At 43.4% G+C, this 24,748-nt stretch overlaps 3 protein-coding genes across 3 annotated transcripts; all 3 read left to right on the forward strand.

Annotated features, from left to right (window-relative positions):
• Window positions 1-28: 28 nt before the first annotated feature.
• Window positions 29-2,860, forward strand: LOC103394256 (homeobox protein Hox-A7-like; the record flags this gene model as incomplete). The annotated part of the gene is made up of 2 exons (XM_025065343.1): window positions 29-161; window positions 1,044-2,860. Coding segments are annotated over 2 exons (444 nt in total), but the record flags the coding sequence as incomplete, so codon positions are not given.
• Window positions 2,861-5,043: 2,183 nt separating this feature from the next.
• On the forward strand, window positions 5,044-8,392 carry hoxa5a (homeobox A5a). The gene is made up of 2 exons (XM_008331454.3): window positions 5,044-6,738; window positions 7,357-8,392. Exons 1-2 carry the CDS (start codon window positions 6,153-6,155, stop codon window positions 7,617-7,619), a joined length of 849 nt encoding a protein of 282 aa, XP_008329676.1. The 5' UTR covers window positions 5,044-6,152; the 3' UTR covers window positions 7,620-8,392.
• Window positions 8,393-18,392: 10,000 nt separating this feature from the next.
• Window positions 18,393-22,818, forward strand: hoxa4a (homeobox A4a). The gene is made up of 2 exons (XM_008331455.3): window positions 18,393-19,956; window positions 20,485-22,818. The coding sequence occupies exons 1-2, from the start codon at window positions 19,539-19,541 to the stop codon at window positions 20,835-20,837; spliced, it is 771 nt and encodes a 256-aa protein (XP_008329677.1). The 5' UTR covers window positions 18,393-19,538; the 3' UTR covers window positions 20,838-22,818.
• The last annotated feature ends 1,930 nt before the right edge of the window (window positions 22,819-24,748 follow it).

Raw genomic sequence — 24,748 nt, forward strand, 5'->3', positions numbered from 1 at the left:
CCGCCCCCACGGCCGCCCCGCGCTCCCCCCGGTCTCCACCCACCGCAGCCAGTTCGACCAGAGCCGCAGGTCCACTGACAGCTGCTGCCATCCCTGGCCGGGGCCCCTCAGCTCGCCGCCGGACAAACGTTACCGGATATACCCGTGGATGAGAGCATCAGGTATACTGTCTGTGTTCCTTTTTTTTTTTTTTAATGCCTCAGGGTCAGCGCCTATACTAAACATTGGGATGCTCACATTGACCGTTAGTGCTTCAATTAATTTCCTGAAACCATTGGTGTTGCATGGAAAAGAATCGTAAAACTTTTACTGCGCAACTAATGAGTTCCACAGCCATAAATTCATTTGGCCGGCGCTTCTGTGTGCTCAGTGCGCACAGACCTTGCCGCTGGGGGGTTTCTCGGCACTCCTATTACTCTTATAGCCTCTTCTCCCCTTTGTGGTTGTAAAAAAAGACCTGGGTGTTGTGTAAATCAGCCTTCTTGCACTCTGCAGCTCCTTTTTCTAATTTGGTCTGCACTGCAGAGCCTCTGGTGTTATTTTCCCAAACCCATGCCTCCATCGCTGGATCAATACGCAGTAGAATCAGCCAGAGAAAATACGTCACATGGATTTTTAAAATCCAAACGTTGATATGAAGAGATTTTTCTTTCTTATTAGTTTGATTTCGAAGCGAGTGTTTTGGGCTTGTAATCTAATTACTGTTGGCTCCTTCGGTGTGAAGCACATTACTGGCTTTTAATTGGAAACGCTTGCAGAGTATCAAAGGAGGCATGAACCCAACATCCCCAGCAGGGCTGCTTTCTAAGCAGATGTACTAACCCTTAAAAAAAATCCTTCTCCCCCTACTGTTAAGTCGGAGCGGCAAAATATGAGCCACAATTAATAGCGCAATCACAAATAAATTAACGAGACACGGTTTTATCCTGATGAATTTTATTGGAACCATCATTTAATACCGGCTTATTTAACGAGTTGTGATTTTTACTTACATGAAGTCACTGCTCAAAACAGTTATCGCTTTATAATGTGATCTCCAACAGAATCAAACCGCAGGAGCGGGCGGCAGACGTACTCCCGGTACCAGACCCTGGAGCTGGAGAAGGAGTTCCACCTCAGCCGGTACCTGACCGGAAGGCGCAGGGTGGAGATTGCGCGTGAAGTGGGTCTCTCAGAGAGACAGATCAAAATCTGGTTTCAGAACAGAAGGATGAAGTGGAAAAAACGTCCAAAAGATGAATCTGCGTCGGAAACTGGGGGGACAGGGAACAGTGTCCAGACAGGGTGCGGGTCCACGGTCGAATCCCGTCACAGTAGTAGCTCGGGTTCGGACGCAGATGCCGCTGCAAAGTAACAGGAGAGAAAAATAAAGAGAATTACATCAATTCAGCCAAGATGTCGCTGTCATATAATTTTACAATTACGTCAAGGTTTAATTAGGGAGTACATAATATTTAAAATAATTAGATCATATTTACTTTTTATTCATCAAAATAAACCTCAAAAATAAATTTAAAAAATCCATACAAAAGTATTGAAGTTATTTCAACTTAACCATTTGTTTACCATAGAACATTCGCGGTTGTTCCACTAATTTACAGCGTGTTTTCTTTAATCCAGCTCATACAGCCACATGTCATAATGTAGGTTAAACGGGGTTGTTTTTATAACAACACTATTCCTTTGGAGAGGAAGAGAAAAAAATTCCTCCTTTGACTTCATGTAAACTACCTCGCATTCCCACACAGTCCAAATGCTTGTTATAGTGTAAACAGGAATGTGCTGGGTGTAAATCTCCACTGTGAAATGTTGACAACATGAGCTACTGCCTCGGCGGTGTTTTGTTTTTTATGTCTGAAGAATTTGAACCAGATTACACGCGTACTTGTGAGTACTAATTAGGTCAAAAATGAAATGTATGCGTCTTCATGTGGGTAGCGCTGTACTTCAGAACAGGTTGTTCGTTTGGCCAGTGGAAAACGAGACATGTTGCATTTGTTTATTATTAATTGTCAGAATTAATTGTGCAAAGGTGTAAACATACATACATATATATATATATACCTTTGCACAATTAATATATATATTTATATAGATTAATGTCTACTGCAAATCTGAAATATAAATGGAATTAAACAAAGTAATATTAGTCCAATGGTCTGTTGTGTGTTTGTGACGTTTCGCTCTGAAAATGAAACATTTGACGGCGATAATGACGCAGTTCTTTGAAATATAACAATGATAGTTTTGATAATAAAACGTGGGTTGCTGTCCACCATTAGGTTATATGTCATAAAGGAGGCTGAAGTCCATTGTGATGGGCAGGGTAAACACTGGCTCTGGGGAATGTGAGCTATGAGGATGCGAGATGGGTCAGGCTGCAGATGAAGGGGAATTACTGTTGAACTCTACATTCCCTCTTCCCTCGGTAAGATGGCGCCTGACGGTGACCTGCCCACCCCCCGCCTCCTTCTCCTCCTCCTTCCCCCTCCCTCTCTCCCTCCCTCCCTCCCTCCTTCAGCCCAGTCCCCCCGTGTCCCAGTCCCTGCCTCATAAATCCGCTGTTGTTTATGAAAATTTACAACAGAGCCATACAACTTTACGACTCAACTCGGCCTCTCATTGGCCGCGGCTGGTCACATGGCCGTGAGCCGTGAACATGAACTTTTTTATATATAATTTCCAATAGAGGAATAGAGCAGCCTTTCATTTAACGGTCTCGGGGCTTCCACGCCACGCTTTTCCTCCAGCTTTTCAACCTTTCGCCTCCCTGTGTTCCTGGCTTTTTTGGAATTTGGAGATTAATATTTTTTTTTTCCTCCACTTTTGGTCAAGTCATAGGAGCTCGTCTTATATATTAACATGGCAGCATCGCCTGGGTTACTCGACTGTCGGCGTGCAGACGCGACTGGGAAGGATGAGAGGAAGGCGCCCTGGTGCGTTACTGACCCCCGGGAGCCTCAGCCTCAGCCCTGGGACTCAGCTGGAGACTTCCCCCGGTGTCTGCACCACTGCACCTGCCCGGTGCCTCCCCATCCTCCTCCGTTTGACAAAGAAACATCCCGAGGTAAGACTTTAACCTTGCTTATTATACACACATTTGTGCTTTTAATTTTTAAGCCGGTGTTCACTACACTACACTACACCACACCACACCTGCTGATGATTATCTGATGATTGCATGATGTTTTGATGACGCTGTGGCGGCTGTTGTTGTGTGCCAAGGTGAATCACTGTGTCACGGTGTCATGGTGGCAGAGGCAGTTGCACTCGTGCCAAATTATGTGACTCCACGGTTGCGGCGCTAATGTTTTCATTGAGTTGATGAACCGTCTGTTGCGTCTCGCACGCGGTCGAGACTGACTTTGATTGTTGCCGTGTTTGAATTGGGATGGGCTTTTCGGCTGCTACATTTATTGGGTGGATGGTGGCCAAGTTGTGTGCTCTTTAACGCCCTCCCGTGGAGGCGTTCTGGGTACTGCGGTTGCACCCCTTACCCATTTCAGGGGCTGGTGTGCACGGTGGTTTGAAGGCTGGAGACCCGTGAAGCACCGCGGTGCCTCTGTGCTTGTGAATTACCAGTGACGGCGCACTGATAATCAACGTTAATTCACAACACGTGCAGCTCAAAGGCGCCTCCGTGGTTCACAGGTGTGATGGAGGAATCTTAGACAGAATGTTCGACCTTCACTGACGTCGCTAAGTTGGTCAGGGATTTTCTGAACATGTCTGCTTGTTTGTGGTTGTTTCCCCTCAGCGTTTTGCCTTTGTCCTCACACTGTTGTTATTTGCTCTGCTCCCATAAATACTGTGTCCGTCAAACAAACGGCTCGTCCGGTGAGTTACAACCTAAAGAACGAGCAGAGTTTCCTCCACTGGTGCAAAGGTGACTTTAAACACGTCCTTAAAACGTCTATTCACCATTACCGCGCCACAAATAACACTTTAATTATTTTTGCCTTCCTACTCGTGATTGATGTGAACAAATACTCCCACGGCTGTGTGTTGTGAGCTGATGCACAGTTTGGATGTTGATGTTTTGCATATCGTGTAAAATTAAGGTTGTGCGTGACGCGTGACGCACAGCATCCGTGCGTAAAGACTGGATTTGCGAAAAAAATAAAATGATTGTATTTCAAATCCTATTATTATAATTTGTTTGCTTTGTTGCTCTCAAGTGCAAGTGTGCAGAGATGCCTGCAGAGTGCACTGCCCTCCTGTTTTTCCTCCAGCACTGACCCCCACAGTGTCGGTCACATTGTTGCCCCTTGCTCAGTTCCTGGGTGTGTCTCTGCCTGGGGAAGGGAAATAACTTTCGTGGGAACTTTGTTGCCATTGGCCAGTCATAAATCAGCTGTTGGAGGCACACTGTTAAACCAGCAGAGCCTTCTTATGTTCTCTAAAAGCACCCGGGCCCGCGGTGGATGCACGAGCCCCGGTGTTCACCCTCAATCCTTCACCGTGTCTTCTGGGGGTCGATAACCGCAGAGGGCTCGCATACCTGGGACAGAATAAATTCTCTCTAGCCGAGTGTTTTTGTCAGTAACGCAGGATTGGGCTTGTGTTGGGGGAGAAAGGTGCGGCTCTGGGGGGGGAAATTACATGTTTGTTAGGGGAGTGGGGGGGCAGAGGACATGTCTCACTGCCTTGGGAGACAAAGGTGCCATAAAAATTCCACGGGGAGAAAAGCAAAAGGAGCAGTGGAGGAGGTTTCTTCTGTTTTAACAAACCAGTAACGCTTTTCTAAAAACTGTTTTGAAGAAACAGTAATTGTTTTTTAAGGGTTTTACGCACAGTTACGTAAGGATTGTCAATAAGTCTGTGTCTTTGTGTCTGTGTCTGGTTTTGCGCATAATAATAATAATAATAATAATAATCATCATCATCATCATCATTGTTATTATTATAATTACATCGTTTAAATAATAATTCACACATATTTGCAATAATTTTTTTTTCGTACTGAAAAAAATGTAAATCTCGAAACATTTTCTTTTCTTGTTTGTTACAAATATGTGCTTTCCTCGTGCTCCTTTTGTGGTTTCACACCACCCTCATATTATTTAGGCTGCAAAACACACACTTGTCATTCTTTGCATTGTGTTCATGTCGCGTAAACACACAAACAAAAACAAATAAAAAAACGGAATTCGGGATAAGTGTCTGTCTAAAGGTCAGGACGTTAATCAGAGTGAAGTAACGGCAGGTTACCGGTGCCAAACATAGTTCTGAAATTTCATCTAAAAGTCAACAGTCTTTTAAAGAAGGAAAAACAGCAGAGCGGCCGTTCATGTGCAGCAGATCTTCACAGTTATTGTTTTTTGAAATTAGCAGCGCGGTGTTCAGACCGTGAACGTCTCTGTGGCATTATTGGATAAGGTCTTATTAAAACTTTATCTTTATGCCAAATATTTATTACACTATACACATATGTGTGTGTGTTATGGGGTAAAATAAAGAAGATACGTGTTAAAAACAAAACAAAAACAGAGAATAGCTTTTGGATGCGCTTTTATTCCATTACGGCGCAGACGCTTCTCACTCATGGCCCATCATAACATGCAGAGGAGAATCTGATGGAATTATTCCCGCAGCAACACCGTCCTCGCAGAGATTGCACTCTCAGCGTGTCACTTGTTGTATTGTTTAGGAGCCCACTTGCTTTTTTGCCGCAATGCTCGTTAACCTCCGAATGACCCCGTGCGGAGCCCACGCCTCACAAAGCCGCCGCAGACGCGCAGTACCGCCTTTGCGCCAGAGGATGGCGCACGGCGACAATCCAAAACAGCGAAGCCACGGCTGAGAGGCGTCCCTAGCCGGGAGCGCCTGTGAGCGCGCGCCCGTTTCATCCCACCCAGTATTTCCTGCGTGCACGAGTTTACCTCTGGAGGTCACACAGGAGGATTTACGACTGGTCAACAAAAGCACGTGATTCCTCGCCGTACCCCATATTTGGGTGCCTACGTAAGAGAGAATCAAGTCCATGTCCCACTCATTTCCATAATTCATCATAAATTGTGCTTGGGTGCTATAGGACGCGCTAAGGCAAAAGAGCCACAAATCAAGCGCACAGGTTTATGCCGTTTTACCTCCCAAAATCATAACGAACTCCGGCGACATCTACGGCGGGCGATCGGTGGAATTGTCAACAAATGAGCTCCTATTTTGTGAACTCATTCTGCGGTCGCTATCCCAATGGCGCGGACTTCCAGTTACATAATTATGGAGACCATAGTTCGGCAAACGAGCAATACAGAGACTCCACGGCCATGCACTCCAGCAGGTACGCGTATGGCTACAACGGGATGGACCTAACAGTCGGACGCGCCGGTGCCGGACACTTTGGAGGCGGCGAGCGCACGCAGGGATACTCTCCGAGTCACTCAGCGGCCACCACTGCCTCGGTGGAGCCGGGCAGGTACACTCAGCCCGCCAGCAGCAGCGGGACCACGTCTCTGTCGCCGCCACCTGACCCTCTGCCGTGCGCCTCGGTGGCCAGCTCGTCCCCGGTCCCGGAGACTCACTCCCAGCAGCAGAGAGCCATGAAAAACTCCATCACGACGTCCTGTTCCGGCGCCAACGCTGCCACGCTGCTCCTCGGACAGGACTGCGTGTCCAAAGGTTCCCCTCTGGAGGACGAGAAAGCCACGGGAAGCGCACCGACAACTCCTCAAAATGTCAACGACTCGTCACAGCCGCAAATATATCCGTGGATGAGGAAAATACACATAAGTCACGGTAAAGTGGTTTTTAACGCCATCTCATGTTGGTTTTAGACACGGAGAGTCGTTGTTAGAGAGAGGGAAAATGGAAAAATGAGTTGAGATTTAACTACAGTAGGACTTTATCATCAACACGGCTGCAGTTTGTGCATGAAAAAAGAACTTAAATATATAAATTCATGTACTTTGAGGTGGCAAGTTTCGTCACGTGCGCTTTTCACCTTCCTACCTGTTTGAAAAATAATAAAACCTGCAGCCAACTTCAGTCCAGATATTTCTATATGAAATGCTGTAACATTATGGTTACATTTATTTTACTGCAAGAGTGATGTGCAGGGATTTATTTTTATTTTTATGTCAAGTTTTAGTCTGAAAACGCGACATTTTGTAATAAAATTGTAGTCGTTAAAATATAATCGTAAAACATGATTCAGAATTACTGTGAAACTCTTTGGACTGACTTTGTTTTCGTTTTTAAACTTTGTTGGCTGCCATTTTACAGAGCTCACAGGGAGAGATGTTAAAAAGTAAATATTGATAACGATGTATGTTTTTGGTGCAAAAACATCTGCTTTGTGTCATGCGTTTCCTCCCTACTTATTTTGAAAATATTATATTTTGGTTGTTGCTGAAGAGTTATCTGGACCAGAGGGGAAAAGAGCCAGGACTGCCTACACCCGGTACCAGACCCTGGAGCTGGAGAAGGAGTTCCACTTCAACCGCTACCTGACCCGCAGGCGGCGAATCGAGATCGCTCACGCCCTGTGCCTCTCAGAGAGACAGATCAAAATCTGGTTCCAGAACCGCAGGATGAAGTGGAAGAAGGACAACAAACTGAAGAGCATGAGCATGGCGGCGGCAGGAGGAGGAGGAGGAGGAGGAGGCTACAGGCCCTGATCCCTCCAACTCCTGCAGCCCTGACGAGGAGCACTTATATGAGAATAATAATAAATAAAAACAAAGATTGTCATATCGACTCCTGAAAGAGCGCAGAGACTTATTCCCGGACAGTGTGCGGAACAGGGGACACCCCACACGGTCCACATATGTCCAACAGCAGTCCCCTTATATTCCCTTATATATGGTAATTTTTTTATTTTGTCTTTCCTTTTTATTTCCAACGTGGTTATGCTTATGTGAGTAAATAAAAAAATCGTATTCTGTACAGTTCTGTCTAGATTTAGAAGGGATAAAAAATATCAATAAATGTTTGTTTAAATTATTTCTTGTCCAGAAGAAGAAGAAGAAAAAAAATACAACAACTTGAGATGCTACCTACATACATGAATAAATCCAGTCAAAGTTGCGTGATGCGCTCAGACCATGAAACCAGAAGGAGTGGGAGTGGGACGAGTTTCAGCTGCTTTTGTCTTTAGCCTTGGATTTCTCTGTCTGTACTGTATAATGTATGTATTTATTTGTTGGATGTGCTGAGGAGATCGTTTTGCGTCACGTCACTTGCTCAGCAGTCAGCCCTTTTGTGCGCTCATTGTGTTGCGTTGTGAACACATGTAAGGACACACGTGCGGCCGACACTGGTCAGTCTTGTAAATGTACAGTAGACGTGCCTTGTATATTAGTTTTTGTCGTTCATTTGGGTTTTTTTTGCAGGAGCTGCTGATTTCGTTGTTCATCCCGAGCGCAACATATTAGAATAATAATAATAATAATAAAAAAAACAACAAGCTGTTTTTGTGTTTGTTTAGTAGTTGGTTCCGTGTGGAATTTGTTTATTTCCACGGCAGATTCCATTGTGTAAAAGTCCATCGTGATAAAAAGTTTTTTTGTTTTTCTTTTGTAAATGTTTTTTTTTTGTAAAGACTGGAAGTCAAAAAATATACTATTATAAAAATAAAGATGATGATGATGACGATGATGATGGTCGTTATAATAAACTTTCTACTGGAACGCCAACATTACACTCAGTGTATGTTTTAGAAAAGAAAATATATATATATGTATATATCCAAGAGCGCGGTGCGCCTTTTACGCACGTATTCCAAGAGGCAGAGTTTCCTGTTTTCTAAAAAAGAATAAAAGGCCAAAGTTCCCACAAGTTAGACCTGCTGCAGCTCAACAGGTCCACTCTGACCCAAAACCCCTCAGTTAGTTTCACTCACCTCTCCGTGGAGCCGAGGTGGGCTGTGGTGGAGGTCCTCGGCCGCTCACAGGCGTCAGGGGCCGGGGCGTCCCTTTGCGCACGGACTCCTGGGCTTTTCCAGGAGAACCAGCTCGACTTTTCATGCTGTAAACTTTATTAGGGGCCGATTCTGGCTCTCTGACATTTGGGTGCTAAATGAATGGGGGGTTTTGTCTATGAATTAGATCGTAAAAATCATCCAGAGCGCGGCCAGATAGGCTCACTGGCCATAAACGGTCACGTGGTGGCCATTAAAGTAAGTTTTATGGTTTTGGGGAGTTGACAGTATATTGCACATAACATATATTCGCACAGACTGTGAGGCTTGGTCTGAGTCTCGCTTTGCTGCCTCTATGTGTTACTTGACCGGTCCACGGCGTCTGTGTGACTCAGTGTGGCTCAGACCACGTCCGGGACCAGGACCGCGTCTCTGGGTGAGTTTGTGTGGACTTTCCGCTGTAGCCTGTTAGCAGTCAGCTGGAGTTAGACAGCCGTATTATTGTATTCGCTCCCTCTGTCTGTCCCTATTAGTTCATTACACTAATTTGTCAGTTGTGCAGTGCTGAATCCTGGTCTCGGCAGATGTTACGCAGGGTTGAGTCCGGTTCATGGCTGTTTAATTGCTTCCTTCCCCGTGTAACTTGTTTCCCTCCATCTGTGGTGTAACTCATAATCCGTTTTTACATGTTGGATAATTATCTGTGTCCATTTCCACCCCCACAAACTTCGACTTGTCGTTTATTGCATTGGAGATTTCGCAGACCGTGAGCCAGAAAGTTTCCAGTGTGTGTGTGTGTGTGTGTGTGTGTGTGTTTGATAAAAGAGGCCTGTTTACAGATCAACAGTAACACATCAGATATTAAAACTTTTCACGAGGACTTTGGAAAAGCTGTTTTTTTAATTTTATTTCACATTATTATTGATTTTTTCTGTGCGCTGTGTGTGCGCCACATGTTGGCATCGCGCATGGGTTTTTATGGGAGGCTGTAAACAGTGTCACGTAAACACAACATGGGAACAAACAGCAGCGGGGAGACATCTAAAGAGGAATTCCGTTTTGTGTCAGGCACGGCGTTGTCTGTTTGGGGTTGAAAAGTTCAGATGACCTCCCGGAAAAAGTCACTCTCGCTTTGGGGGTGACCTCTTGTCCGAGCAGAGCTGGACAGGGGGGACAGGTCAGTGTGCTGTCAAGAGCTTTATCCAAAGAACAACACACTGTAGAATAGGAATAGTTTCAACAGAAATTGGAAAATAAAATGAAAAGATGAGTGCTAAAGACTTCTGATGTCGGACGTTTGCGGCGCCGCACCTTTTCTTTCTTTTGTTCTCTTTACCTTTGACTTCGAGTTCTGAGACAGGATTTTGTGTTAAAATTAATTATTTTTAAAATTCTCCTTAAACCTGTTTAAAACGACACTTATTTGCAAAGGATGCAAATCTAGATTTGATTAGTTTTAACTTCCCTCAACCCCCCGCTGGGAATTTCTTTCTTCTACACTGACTTTTACTCTCATTTGCAACTCGATTTAAAACAGATTTTACTTTTGCCTGACGAGATGCATATCACAGAGACATTCTGAAATGTCTTGGACAAACATCTAATTGATTTTTTTTTTCACATCTGCTCCTCACCAGAGAGGAGACGTCATTAAAACCTGGACGATCTTTTTGGAAAACATTCAACAAAACGAGTTTATTTATTTTTATATGAACATTTTTGGAGTTGTGGAGAGAGAGGATCCAATCACCGCTGCAGATACTCGCGGTGCGCCTTTTACGCACGTATTCCAAGAGGCAGAGTTTCCTGTTTTCTAAAAAAGAATAAAAGGCCAAAGTTCCCACAAGTTAGACCTGCTGCAGCTCAACAGGTCCACTCTGACCCAAAACCCCTCAGTTAGTTTCACTCACCTCTCCGTGGAGCCGAGGTGGGCTGTGGTGGAGGTCCTCGGCCGCTCACAGGCGTCAGGGGCCGGGGCGTCCCTTTGCGCACGGACTCCTGGGCTTTTCCAGGAGAACCAGCTCGACTTTTCATGCTGTAAACTTTATTAGGGGCCGATTCTGGCTCTCTGACATTTGGGTGCTAAATGAATGGGGGGTTTTGTCTATGAATTAGATCGTAAAAATCATCCAGAGCGCGGCCAGATAGGCTCACTGGCCATAAACGGTCACGTGGTGGCCATTAAAGTAAGTTTTATGGTTTTGGGGAGTTGACAGTATATTGCACATAACATATATTCGCACAGACTGTGAGGCTTGGTCTGAGTCTCGCTTTGCTGCCTCTATGTGTTACTTGACCGGTCCACGGCGTCTGTGTGACTCAGTGTGGCTCAGACCACGTCCGGGACCAGGACCGCGTCTCTGGGTGAGTTTGTGTGGACTTTCCGCTGTAGCCTGTTAGCAGTCAGCTGGAGTTAGACAGCCGTATTATTGTATTCGCTCCCTCTGTCTGTCCCTATTAGTTCATTACACTAATTTGTCAGTTGTGCAGTGCTGAATCCTGGTCTCGGCAGATGTTACGCAGGGTTGAGTCCGGTTCATGGCTGTTTAATTGCTTCCTTCCCCGTGTAACTTGTTTCCCTCCATCTGTGGTGTAACTCATAATCCGTTTTTACATGTTGGATAATTATCTGTGTCCATTTCCACCCCCACAAACTTCGACTTGTCGTTTATTGCATTGGAGATTTCGCAGACCGTGAGCCAGAAAGTTTCCAGTGTGTGTGTGTGTGTGTGTGTGTGTGTGTTTGATAAAAGAGGCCTGTTTACAGATCAACAGTAACACATCAGATATTAAAACTTTTCACGAGGACTTTGGAAAAGCTGTTTTTTTAATTTTATTTCACATTATTATTGATTTTTTCTGTGCGCTGTGTGTGCGCCACATGTTGGCATCGCGCATGGGTTTTTATGGGAGGCTGTAAACAGTGTCACGTAAACACAACATGGGAACAAACAGCAGCGGGGAGACATCTAAAGAGGAATTCCGTTTTGTGTCAGGCACGGCGTTGTCTGTTTGGGGTTGAAAAGTTCAGATGACCTCCCGGAAAAAGTCACTCTCGCTTTGGGGGTGACCTCTTGTCCGAGCAGAGCTGGACAGGGGGGACAGGTCAGTGTGCTGTCAAGAGCTTTATCCAAAGAACAACACACTGTAGAATAGGAATAGTTTCAACAGAAATTGGAAAATAAAATGAAAAGATGAGTGCTAAAGACTTCTGATGTCGGACGTTTGCGGCGCCGCACCTTTTCTTTCTTTTGTTCTCTTTACCTTTGACTTCGAGTTCTGAGACAGGATTTTGTGTTAAAATTAATTATTTTTAAAATTCTCCTTAAACCTGTTTAAAACGACACTTATTTGCAAAGGATGCAAATCTAGATTTGATTAGTTTTAACTTCCCTCAACCCCCCGCTGGGAATTTCTTTCTTCTACACTGACTTTTACTCTCATTTGCAACTCGATTTAAAACAGATTTTACTTTTGCCTGACGAGATGCATATCACAGAGACATTCTGAAATGTCTTGGACAAACATCTAATTGATTTTTTTTTTCACATCTGCTCCTCACCAGAGAGGAGACGTCATTAAAACCTGGACGATCTTTTTGGAAAACATTCAACAAAACGAGTTTATTTATTTTTATATGAACATTTTTGGAGTTGTGGAGAGAGAGGATCCAATCACCGCTGCAGATACTAATTATGCGCAATCCTCAAAAGCCAATGGTTGAACGAACAGGGATTTTAAATGGTCTCCCTGCTAATGTAGCTATTTGGAATTTAGAGGAAAAAGACCGAAAAAAAAAGTTCTAATTTTTCATTGCGAAATTTGGACAGGGCCCCATGTGTGCGGCGCACCGCCAGGCAGAAAGAGCAGAGCAGCGCTGCAGGTTCATCTGGAGGTCAGCCCCGGCTCCAAGATAAATCTGCATCCTCTCTGAGCCACCAGCAGAGCTCGCTTTAGGCCAAGTTCACTGTCACCCTGCTGTATGAACAGAGAGAGGGGGCGGGGGGTGGGGGGGGGCAGCCTTCACACACATCCACTGCACAGAGCAGGCACACACACACACACACACACATATATATATACGGTGTTGAGATTCACGTTTAATGACACGTTTGTTTGCCTCCTCTCCTCACATAAGCATAATGTGCATAAATGAATTCAGGAGAACGGAGTGTGTGAGCGCCTGTGGTCACACTCCCTGCAGCAGCAGAGGACAAAAAAGCTGCAGCTAGAGAGAGAGAGGGAGAGAGAGAGAGAGAGAGAGAGAAACTTCCAGTGTTGCCTCAAACAAAGAGTGTTGGCTGCATTGCTGGCTCTGTGAGCCTAATGAACGATCTGCATATTTTACAGCTCTATTAGTCCAAAGTGGGCGCCCATCGTGGATTGATCATTTCACGGCCCAGTTGGACGCTACAGTTGCAGCCCAGGTCCTGCTCTGGCATCTTTACTAATTGTGAAATGTGTGATCTTGTCACTGCTGTAGTATATAGGCGTTTGTTGTTGGGATGATTCCTTCATTTATCAGGGATCCAGATATGTCTCTCCGGGGCTGCAGGGACTGATGAGAGCGGGATGGCCGCGGGAGAGGAGGAGGAGGAGGAGGAGGAGGAGGTGGTGGTGGAGGAGGAGGGAAAATTGGGGTCAAAAGTTTACGCGCTGAACAAGTCTCCGTCATCTGTTCACTCGGAGCTTGATGCCAGCCTTATAATAGCGATCTTGACTCTCCACACAAAGGAGAGAATAGCTTTGAATTACATACGTTGCACGGTGCACTCCAGGTGAACCCTGGAGGAGCGCTGACCCCGCCATTGCGCGCACACACACACCCGTCCCGCGGCCACAAGATTGAGTGGCTGGCGTTTTATTAGGGCGCTTGATTGGTGAATTTCTTTTGAATAAATTGCATTTGATATGTTTGGGGAAGAGGGGCAACATTTGCATCTCCAGGATTGATACTCTCGACCCGGTCACAGGGTAATGGAAGGACCCGGAGCCCCCAGAGTTGTGGCCCCCGGACCCCTTAAAAAACATTTAGCCTCTCTCTTCCTGATAAGCTGAATAGAGGCCTTCTATAGAATAGAAATGGCACAGATGTTTTCGTCACTCATACAGAGCAGAGCTTGAATAAATATAGGTTGGAGTTCTTATGCACAAAGTGTATTTATATGGCGTCGTTTTATAAAGCAACAATTGGATAAGAAAAAACACAACGTTTATTTATCGGTAAAATAGTCCGAAAAAAACAACAATTCGGTTGTCAAAACACAGAATTTTTTTTATAAAATAATATGAAATAAAATAAAATCTTACAAATAAATAGGATTATAGTACACTTTTATTTTTAGATAAATAATTTAAAGTTATATATTTCATAAAAGTACAAATGTATTATATACAAATGGATACAAATTAATAAAGTAAAAAATAAACACAAATACAACTAGAATAATTCAGGCCACAGTTCGATGTAAGGAAAAGAGAAAAAACATTACTTTCGATCACGGTAACGTGTGTGAAATATTAAAATCTTTAGAGAAATACAAACATTTCACCTCAAAATATTAAAAAAACGACAATTTCTTTTAATGCAAAAAAATACTTTTACTTTTAAGGCATTTTGTAGCTCTGTTCATACGTGAATACCAAAAAAACTTGATCTAAAACGATCTAAAAGTGCACATTTTATCCAGCACAGGTTTATTTTCGTCATTAAACTCAATAAAAACTAAATTTAATCAAATTTATTTGCCATTGTTTGACTTTTTATACCATGAAACAGACCCGTAACGACCAAATATGTGGTTTGAATCGTTATTTGTTCAATAAATGCTGTAGTTTACAGCGTACATTGAAGTGCGTTTGTTTCATTCAGGACAGAAAGATACAAATGAAAATACCTCGTCTACGAGTCATGAAGCAGAAAAGAATAAACTTTAGTCCATGCACAAATGCTGTTTAACTAAGTAAACAAATATTTAATATTTTCATATTATATTGAATCGTGTATCTCGTTTGGGAACGTGTCTTTAACCTTTAGACAAAAAACAAACAAACAAAAATAATTATATATTTTTTGTATTTGGAGCAAATTCTGATTTTTACATGATTGTTATGAAAATTACAAATAATAATATTCTTTATTTAAGTAGAGTAAGGTCTGTTTTAGTCAACAAAACAACGACACAGTGATGAGCAAATGTAAAAACAAGACCAACAACCACACACTGGAACAGAAACACAGAATGTGTTAAGTCACTTACAATAAGTGCGTTATTGAATTTCGAAATAATACAAATTTTAAAAGAAATATGTTAAGAAGTACACATTCAATGCAGTACTTCTTGGCTCTAACGGATTATCTGCTTGATCCAGTGAAGTACATGGTCGTTATTATGAGGTTTCAAACTCCAGTGTGGTCGTGGAATTTGACACTTTGGAGGATTTGGGTTTGGGGAAACATATTCCGCTTGGTTATGGTGAGAACGGCCACGGAGAGAGAGTCTCTGCAGCTGGAACAGCTCCTCTCCTCCATGGATCCACGCACTCGTCCGTTTACACGTCCTGTCCAAAGGCTGCAGCTGCTCTGTTTCACCCTTTCACTATTCCCACAGCCTTAAAGGTCATTGGCTCATAAGGCCAATCAAAGAAATGGTAGCCGTAGGTGTTGATCCACAGTCCAGTGGTTCTCCTCTCCTTTCCTTTTCTCTCCTCTCCTCTCCTTTTCTCCCCCGGAGCCAGGAACACTTTGCTTGGAAGAGCAGTCCATTTTAAACGCACTCTAAAACGACCCTGTGTGGAAAAAAAAACATATTCTATCACCAATGTTTATCTCTATCATAAATATTTCCATAAAGATATGAAAGGTGTTTTGTAGGCCGAATCCTTGGCACATGTTGGTGAGAGGGAGAGAGAGAGGAAGAGAGAGGGTGAGAGAGGGGGAGAGAGGGAGAATATTTTGACGCACAGTCAGAGAGACCTTGTGGGAGAAAGCTGCACTCTGTCACCGTCGTCAACAGCACTTCTCTGATAATCTAAATTTACAGTAAACTGTCAGCAAGACGAATGCTGCTTCGGGAGACCTTCACTTCACAGCACATGCTCTGATGCTAACTCATGGCTAACTTTGTCCAGGAAATGAAAATAACCACCAGCAAACATGAATCCTGGAACTACTAAGAGAGAGATAGAGAAAATAAATATTTTTAAAGTTAAAAACGACAGGGAAAAAACTAAGATATGAAAAAAAGGTTGGTGTCAAATGTTGCATTTGGATGCAGTGGTCAGTTTGTTTACACTGCTGTATTATTGTATGTATGGGCTGCACTGGTGCTGCGTTCACGCACACACAGTAATACGCCCCGAAAAACACTATTATATATTATTATATATATATATTGCATCACTTCTGTTTTTAAAAAAATACAATATGCTACTCTAATGTATCTAATATATTCTAACCCCTAGTAGCTGTAAACAACATTAATATGACATATATGTGAGATGTAAACATTTTGAAAGCATAATTATGGTAGAAATATAAATGTAAATACATATATCTGATTAAATATATATTGAAGCCTCTCCTAAATTCTTCTAAGATTTAGTTTTCGACATTTTATGGTAAATTTAAAGTAATGTTTGGTCCATCATTTGACCACAGTGCTGTATGTTCCCGTCTGGTCACCAGACCGAACACGTTGGTTTCGTTCTGATGTGAAATATTTAAATCATAGTAAATATAAATAAAACGAGTCTTTGTTGATTTTAACTGTATTTTTCTATCTCCACAGTACAGTTGGTTGGTCTTATAGTTTTTGTCTTACAGTTTACCACAGGCTGCTCTGCTAACACAGCCGTGTGTTTACCTTTCAGAAATATAATCCCACATATCGATTTGGTCATTTGTTGTTGTCTTGTGATTATTGATGACTATTTGTTACACAATAACATTAGAAAAACAGCAATGTTTCTTTAAGAGAAGTGCTATTAAAATACTAATATAAACAAACACAATATCAAAATGCTAAAATAGGAAGTATCCCGTAACACCTGACTTTTTTACAGCGTTATATGAGAAGAAAAACAAACAATTTGTTATTGTAAAATCTATATTATCCTAATATACATTCAGTCCAGGTTATTTTTGAGAATTTAAATCTGTCTGACTCTCACAGCTCGTCATCAGTGAAGTCAGGAATTTAAGAGACGGTTTAAAAAAACAGTCCATATCAACAAGTAGAGTGACCTGTGAAGAGTGGACAGTCAATCACAGCAGAAAAACCCACAGTGAGTGGATAATAGCCCGGCCCATATTTATACAAGCTCCATATATAACAGAACGGCAGTCAGTATGTGTGTGTGTGTAAATTTAGATATCACGTGAAGACGTCTTACCGCTGACATTATGTTGACGTATTGCCTCTCAGGTGGTCTCCTGGCCATAAGGATGCAGTGGATATATGGTAGAAAGTGCACCAGCTGCCATTTACAATGACTTACGCAGTGTGTCTGTGTGTGTGTGAGTGTGTGTGAGTGGAAGATTCACGGGACTGGTCTCACAGCCACAGTATTTACAGCAGGTTTTTCCACAGAGGAAACCCGGGCCTTCAGGGTTACAGGAGCGGTCAGCTGGTGTGGAGTCTCCAGCTTCAAAACAATGACAAAAACATCAGAACATAGTAATAAAAAAAAAAAAAAATTGACTTAAATGTGCAGAATGCTCCTGCTGTCCTGAATGTGGACGACCACCACTCTCCACAGATTCCCCTCTAGAGTTTCCAAATGTGATTTTCCTCTGTGGTTGTTCTTCTTTTACGCATTTAAGAAAAAAAAAAACTCCTCTGGGGACCCTCCAGGGTGCTGACCCCGCGCTAAGTGCTCCCCAACAGACCCTGCAGAACTGAAGTCCAAGTCCGGGGTGAATCCCAGGTCAGTGCGTCTAACAGATATGAAAATGTCGCCTCTTTGGACAAGAAGGGGGGGTGCACGCCTTGTTGTTTAACAAAGACTGTCAATGGGTAAGATTAATCAGAAACAAAATGGAAACGGTGTCAGTTCGGGGTCAGGCAGAAGTTATCTTTACTGATGGGGAGCGAATAGAATAGAAAAGATAGAGGCATGGAAACGGAGAGAGAGAAGAAAAAAAACTCAGGGAAAAGAAAGCAATAATTCCAAAGTTTGGCCTCTTGGTTTCTTCACGCAGAGGCCTGGTTGACGTGGACAGTGTGGATCAGCTGCAGCATCTGCAGGGGACACACATACAGTGGGACACGGAGAGGACGCGGGAGCTGGACGTGATGGCTGCTGCAGCGGAACACGGTCAGGAGATTTCTTTTTTTTTTTACGTGTTTATTTATTTATTTATTTCACACTTGCAGCAAGTGTTGGTTATTTCATGTAACGTTTAAATAAATAGGACTCATCAGTTAGCAGAACTGTTGCTTTTAGGGTTTTTAATGTTACATTTAATAGCATAACTATAATATTAATTTTATTATTATTATTATTATTATTATTATTATGCCACCTAAATATGTGGATGCTCATAATGCAAATGTTGCAGCTACAATCACATATTTTTTCTAAATTTTTATAGGTTATAAAATGTGCACAAAAATTAGTTTATGGTGTTTTATGGAACATATTTAAATTCGAGGAAATTCCAGAAGTGTGTGCACCTCTTGCAGTGTAATCGTGGCTGACATGTTGTTACTGTAAACCGTCCGGTCTGGTGCTGGACTGGTTTAAAAATCCCATTAATGGTGAGTTTTTTTCATTTTATTTTGTTGTTGTCTTTGTGGCTTTGGCTTCAATATTCGTATTTGGAGCAGAGGGTTTTTCACGTCCCACGTGGAGGACGTCAACACGGTGCCATCCGTGTCAGATAAGTCCAGTGTGGTGTGTTTGGAGACAAAGAGAGGCCAAAAATGACCTCCTCAAACTGTAGCCATGTTTTTGAACAACATGTGAGATGTTGTTGCATCTGCAAGTGCGAAAGAAAGAAGGCACAGGAATGGACTGTGTGCAGCTGCACTGTTTGGATTCTTGGATTTATTTTGGTTTCTTGTGTTGCCGTAAGTGAGTAATAATCAGATTTATCTGATTCGAACAGCTCATTTATTTTGCATGCAGCCTTCAGTGTCCGCAGAGCAGCGGGTGTTGAGTGCAGGAGCAGGAGAACTGTGCACAGACCGCAGCCTCCGTCTTGCAGTCGTGTCGTCAGAATCTATTTTATTTGCATCTAAAAAACAGACTTTGCTCAGTTTTACCTGCAACATGACTTGGTTTACTCTCCGATTTTAAAAAATGCCTTTTGTTTTTTAGTCGTCTATATTTTTTTTCCACGCTGTATTCTCACAGGCAGGGCTTTTTCCCTCAAACCTCGCCCACAGAACTTGGAGCTCCTGCAGTAAACAAGTTAGTTGATTGGTTTTGCTTTATATACTGTGATTTAATAAGGAAAACACCAACGTAAGCCAGTCCAGGCAGCTGTGCTGGTACCAGTGCCATGCTTTCCATTGGTTCCTGTTTACATGATGCCCACAGGACACGCCGTGATTGGTGGCGCCTCACACGTGACCAGGCAACTTTGTACATTTGACAGGGAGTAGGAGGGTTTTGTGGAGATCAGAAAAACGACAGCGCGATAAAAATTAGTATTGTTGCACTTCACAAATTAATGACCATGAGTTCCTACTTGATAAACTCCAACTATATCGAGCCTTCCTTTCCTCCATGCGACGAATATCAGCAGAGCGGATACATCCCCAACCCTGGAGATTACTACGAGCGACCAAAAGATACGGGCTTCCCCCATCACGAAGAGCCAGCCTACCCGAGGTCAAACTACACAGAACCCGGCTATGATTACGGTAACGTCGCCGCCACTGGACTCGACGATTTCGGCGACGGGCATCACGCACAGCCGCAGCCGGTTCCACAGAGCCACGGTCCTCGCCTCTCCGCGGCCCCAGACGGTGGCGCAGGAGTAAATGCCAGCAAAGACTGCAGCCTGGCCACTGAGGTGTATCCCGGCGTAGCGAAGGGCAAGGAGCCGGTGGTGTACCCCTGGATGAAAAAGGTCCACGCAACCAACGGTGAGTTATGCTCGCGGTTAAACATGATCCTGTGGAAAAGCAGGCGCTGGGACACGGGCAGAGCTTTTGAGGCAGCGGTAGTAGCAGCCCGTGCAGCAATTTACGACTATCGAGCAGCGGGGTCGGTAATTAAGGACCCTCGTAAATTTTATTGCCTATGTTCGTCTGTCGGGGCCATGTGCCTTTTTACCCCAAACTACCTCCAGCGCTGGAGCCCAGCCAAAGTGTAATATCTAACCCCGCTGTTTTGTTAATCATCTCTAAGCCATGATCTGTCCCTGGATGCGAATGCGTTCTCACTCGGCATCTCCACAATAAGGTCACGTTCGTAAACTGAATCAAGACACAGAATTAAACAAACGGAGCGGCTGCGATTCTCAGACATTTTCATGAATGTTTGATGCTCCGCCGTCCACTAACGCGTCCCGTGGAGGGGGATATTTGTGCTTGGAGTGAACGCTGTGGAATGAACGCCGCTGTAACACCTGCTTGCTTATGTGGCTGTTTTTTTTTTCCTCCCTTTTCCAGTCAATCCCAGTTACAATGGAGGAGTGCCCAAGAGGTCCCGCACTGCCTACACCCGCCAGCAGGCTCTGGAGCTGGAGAAGGAGTTCCACTTCAATCGCTACCTGACCCGGCGCAGACGGGTGGAAATTGCGCACACCATGTGTCTGTCCGAGCGTCAGGTCAAAATCTGGTTCCAGAACCGGAGGATGAAGTGGAAGAAGGAGCACAAGCTTCCCAACACCAAAATCCGCTCCTCCAGCTCGGCCTCCTCCTCCTCCTCCTCCTCTTCTTCCTCAGCCTCGGGGCCCCAGCAGCAGCAGCAGATCAAAACAGGCCAGCAGCTCGTCCCCACGCCGTGCACCGCAGGTCTATAGTGCACGACCGAACCCGTCCCACAAACCCCCCCCCAGTCCAGACTGAGATGGCAAATAACACAAGTGGAATTTGTTGGACCAATTCTCAGTATTTTTCACTCGTGGTGTTTTCCCTTTCACCTTGCCTCAGCCATTGGGCCCCCGTTTCGTCCTTTGTGCCCTCTTCCTCTCCGCTCATCCTCCTCATATAAGCTTGAAATTCACCTTTAACGGCCATGAAGGCGACTGAAGTGTTTATATATTTGTTTATTATTATAAAAGAAGGATTACGCACACTCAGACATAGGACTTGGATCAAAAATGATATCATTACAGCTTAAAAATGACAGAGGTAAAAGTAAATTTGAGCTCATTTTCTATATGTTCTTTTGGATTATTATTGTGTTCGTTTGTTTTGTTTTTTTCATTTTTGTATTACTGCTCATGGAAAGTTCTAATATACTTGAAAGATTATTAGCGAGAATCTATAGAAGCCTGTTTAGACAGAGCAGGCGGCTGTTTTAGAGGAGTGGCATCAGCCAGAGTTAACAGTTGTAGTTCGTGTGTCAGGGTGGGTCGGTTTACTGTTGAATGTAGTCCAGGTGACTCCCACGTTTTTATGTAAATAGACAAATCATAATGAAGGCACAATAAGGAGAGAAAAAAGCATTTCGTCCACTAGAGTTCTGTTCATCGCTGTTGTCGTACGGTCTAGTTTTATTTGTGCTGGTGCGTCCCATGTCGTGCTGTGTTCTAAACTGTGAATATGTGTGTGTGTGTGTTGTCTCAGTGATGGCCGTCGTGTTGTAGACCTTAGTGTAGGTTCTATTTGTCTTTGTGAAATAAATATGTACTTCACATACGAGGCTCAAGTGGATTTGGATATTATTTGTTTTGTCACTGCTGCGAATTTGGATTGGACGTGGGCGTTGAAGCCGTGCGTAAAAGCGTGACAGTAGCTTTTTTTAAAAAAACACGGAAAGGATATGAAAAAGACACTGCCTTTCTGATATTATTTTACATATTTTGTTTTGTTATTTGCATGTGTGCAAATACAGTTTCATCAAAAGCACCACTTGATGCATCCGAATGGTGAAAGACGCGTGCGTAAAATTGATAACTGGCTGTCAGCGCGTTAGTTCGTTCACCAGCCTACCGTTAAAAATAATTAAAAATAAAATGTGCAGATAAAGATTGATATTTATGCTTGCATTTAATGTATTTATTTTTAAATAGTACAAATGTATTTACTGCGCAAATTTGCATAATAATTTGAATCTTTTTCAACTGGACTAATTTAAAATTTCGAACTCCTTGTGACTAACCGATACGCAATTTGAGTTGTTTGTTCTTTTTCTTATCAAATAAATTCGGCGATAAGGTTTTAAGCAGCTGTCCAGGGAGATTGCATGTTTAAAAGCAAAAATCAACTCCATTAGTCGGGTAACAGCTGTTGACAAAACCTCGACCAAACCCAAACTGTTGAATATATCCGGCCACTTATATTGTTCTTGTGGCCACTATAGTGGGATTCAGCCAACCTCAGTGCACGAGAGTGTGAGTGTTGGTCACTACCTGCTACATCCAAACAATAGAGAGTTCAACCAGGGGACACGGCCCGCTCTGACCAATCACCGTCTCTGAGCACTTCTCCTGACCCCTGACCTCTCGACACTCACAGTGGCCAGACCATACATCAGCGCTCAGGTCTCCGGGAGCTTTTTTTCTTCTCTTCTCATTTTCAAGATTATCACCCAGAGACAGCACGAAAACAAAAACGGCGTTGAAGGTGTGAATCCCGGCCATGAATTTTCCCCAAAATTATTCTTGGGGACAGCTCTTGAGCAATCCATCACTTGAACACCCCTGTCAGACCTCATGGAGAGAGCAGATATGAGCAGAAACACGCTGCTAGTGCGCATGTAATGTGCTGTGATTCTTTATATATCTTGGCACACATCTCTGCACAAAAATGTAGCTCGTAATTGCATAATAGATGAGTTCACACCACAGTCGGATTAAAGTGCTCACATATGCCACATGTATACAGTGGCGTGGAGTACAATCCTGTGTAATAGTGTATATATATATATATATATATATATATTATAGTAGCCCTGTCCAGAGACCCAGACCACCAGTGGCCTCTGAGTGTAATGTGACACTTAACCACGTCTCAACTTAACCTGCCGTGAAATATTTGAACATATACAGGCAGTAATGGGGTTATAAGAGCAGCGGGGTGCTGCTGCTGATCACGTGTTTGTGGAAATCACACCTAAAACATTACACGTCCAGCCATTTTCATTTTCTGTCTAAAGGGAATCGAGCAATATTTACACACCTTTTGTTGACCATCTAATCCAAAACAAATGTGCGCACATGTTTGTTTTTCTTGCACGTTGTGCAAACCTTCCGCCATCAACAACACACAAACACAGGATGAGATTTGTGCAAACCGCTCCTCCGCTCTGTGCAGCAGCGGCTGCAGACATGGTGCAGACATGGAGGCTGTGCAGAAGATGGCGTTGAAGCTGATTGGCAGCGCGCTACTCCGACAAGTCCAACTTTCAAATTAAAGATTTGAAGTCATTTGATGTCGGGAATAGAGGTCAATTCCGATGTACTGAAATTTTAATTCGCCTGTTCACGTGACGTGCTGAATTATGAATGCCCCGGGGGTCAGAAATAGATGTGAAAATCTGCCTTTATTTTCATTCGGAGTGATCCTCTGCAGGGTACAAGTCTGGTCTCTTCTCCCCTGATACAGCCCCGCTGCATGTCTGCTGCACACACCTCCATGACCTGTGAGTAGACCATACTGTTTTTAACCATTTTTATTAGTATTTATCTGCAGGTAAAGTTATTTGATGGCAGTTTATTACAACCGTTCGTGTATTTCCCATCTTTATTGATGACAATGTGTGTTTTAGGGATGTTACAAACAAACTTAGTCCACGTCTGACCATAGCATTCCTGTAGATTCCAATATTATTTATGTATTATTTTTCCGATAGAAAACGTTTTTATATCCGTGCTTTAACCTTATACTGTGAAAGAAATAGCATTTCCTAAAGACAACAGTTTAAGAAAATAATAATAATAATCTAAAAAAATAGTTGCTGAAGATATAAATGTTAATATGGCGAATCATTCCTGGTTATAAAGCAATGCCTGCATTGATTTGATAATTACAATTAAACTGTCTGCAGCCGTGGTTTTGCAAAACAATGGCTGTTTTTACTGACGCCATTAGGAGCCCTAATAGATGCCTGCCATAAATTATGTGAGCGACAGTGATTATTTCCCAATTAATCTGTGCATAAATAGCAGAAACTGTGTTTTAATGACGGAGACAATGCGCGGCGCTTATCTGTTGCTTCTAAAAGTTGTCAGGACAACTCGACATGACAGAGCCCTTCAATAAGACACGGCACAATGGCCGATTTAACCACCAGTTAAACATTAACCTGGTCCTAAAGGCTCTTCAGACGTGGGTTCTAGTTACTACTGTTCTTATTATTTGTATTTGTTCTGGGGTTTTTGTTTTTCACTTACCTCCTCCATTTGCATGAAAAAAAGAGGTTCAGAAACCAGCATGAAAATTCAAACTGTTTTATTTTGAACCACTACAGTGTGTTAGTTATAAATCTTCGGCTTTAATCGAACCAAGTGCTGCTCTGCGTCCATGAGGAATGGCTCCAATCAGTTCTAGGCGTTGGATTTCGCTTTAGCCTTGATGTTGCTCGGTGTAAACCTAGCAGAAAGAGTTATCTTCGGCTGAGTGTGTCGGTAACCCAAGCCTGGCTGTTAAGAGCTCTGAGTGTCAACATTGTGGGCAGATATGGACCACGGACTGGCCATCGTCCAGAGGTCTGTGCCTTTAACTCCTCTCCGCTGACACTGATAAGGAGTTCTGGTTTGTGTAAATA

This window comes from Cynoglossus semilaevis, chromosome 18 (genome assembly GCF_000523025.1).
Source record: "Cynoglossus semilaevis isolate Cse_v1.0 chromosome 18, Cse_v1.0, whole genome shotgun sequence".
Classification (NCBI taxonomy): Eukaryota; Metazoa; Chordata; class Actinopteri; order Pleuronectiformes; family Cynoglossidae; genus Cynoglossus; species Cynoglossus semilaevis.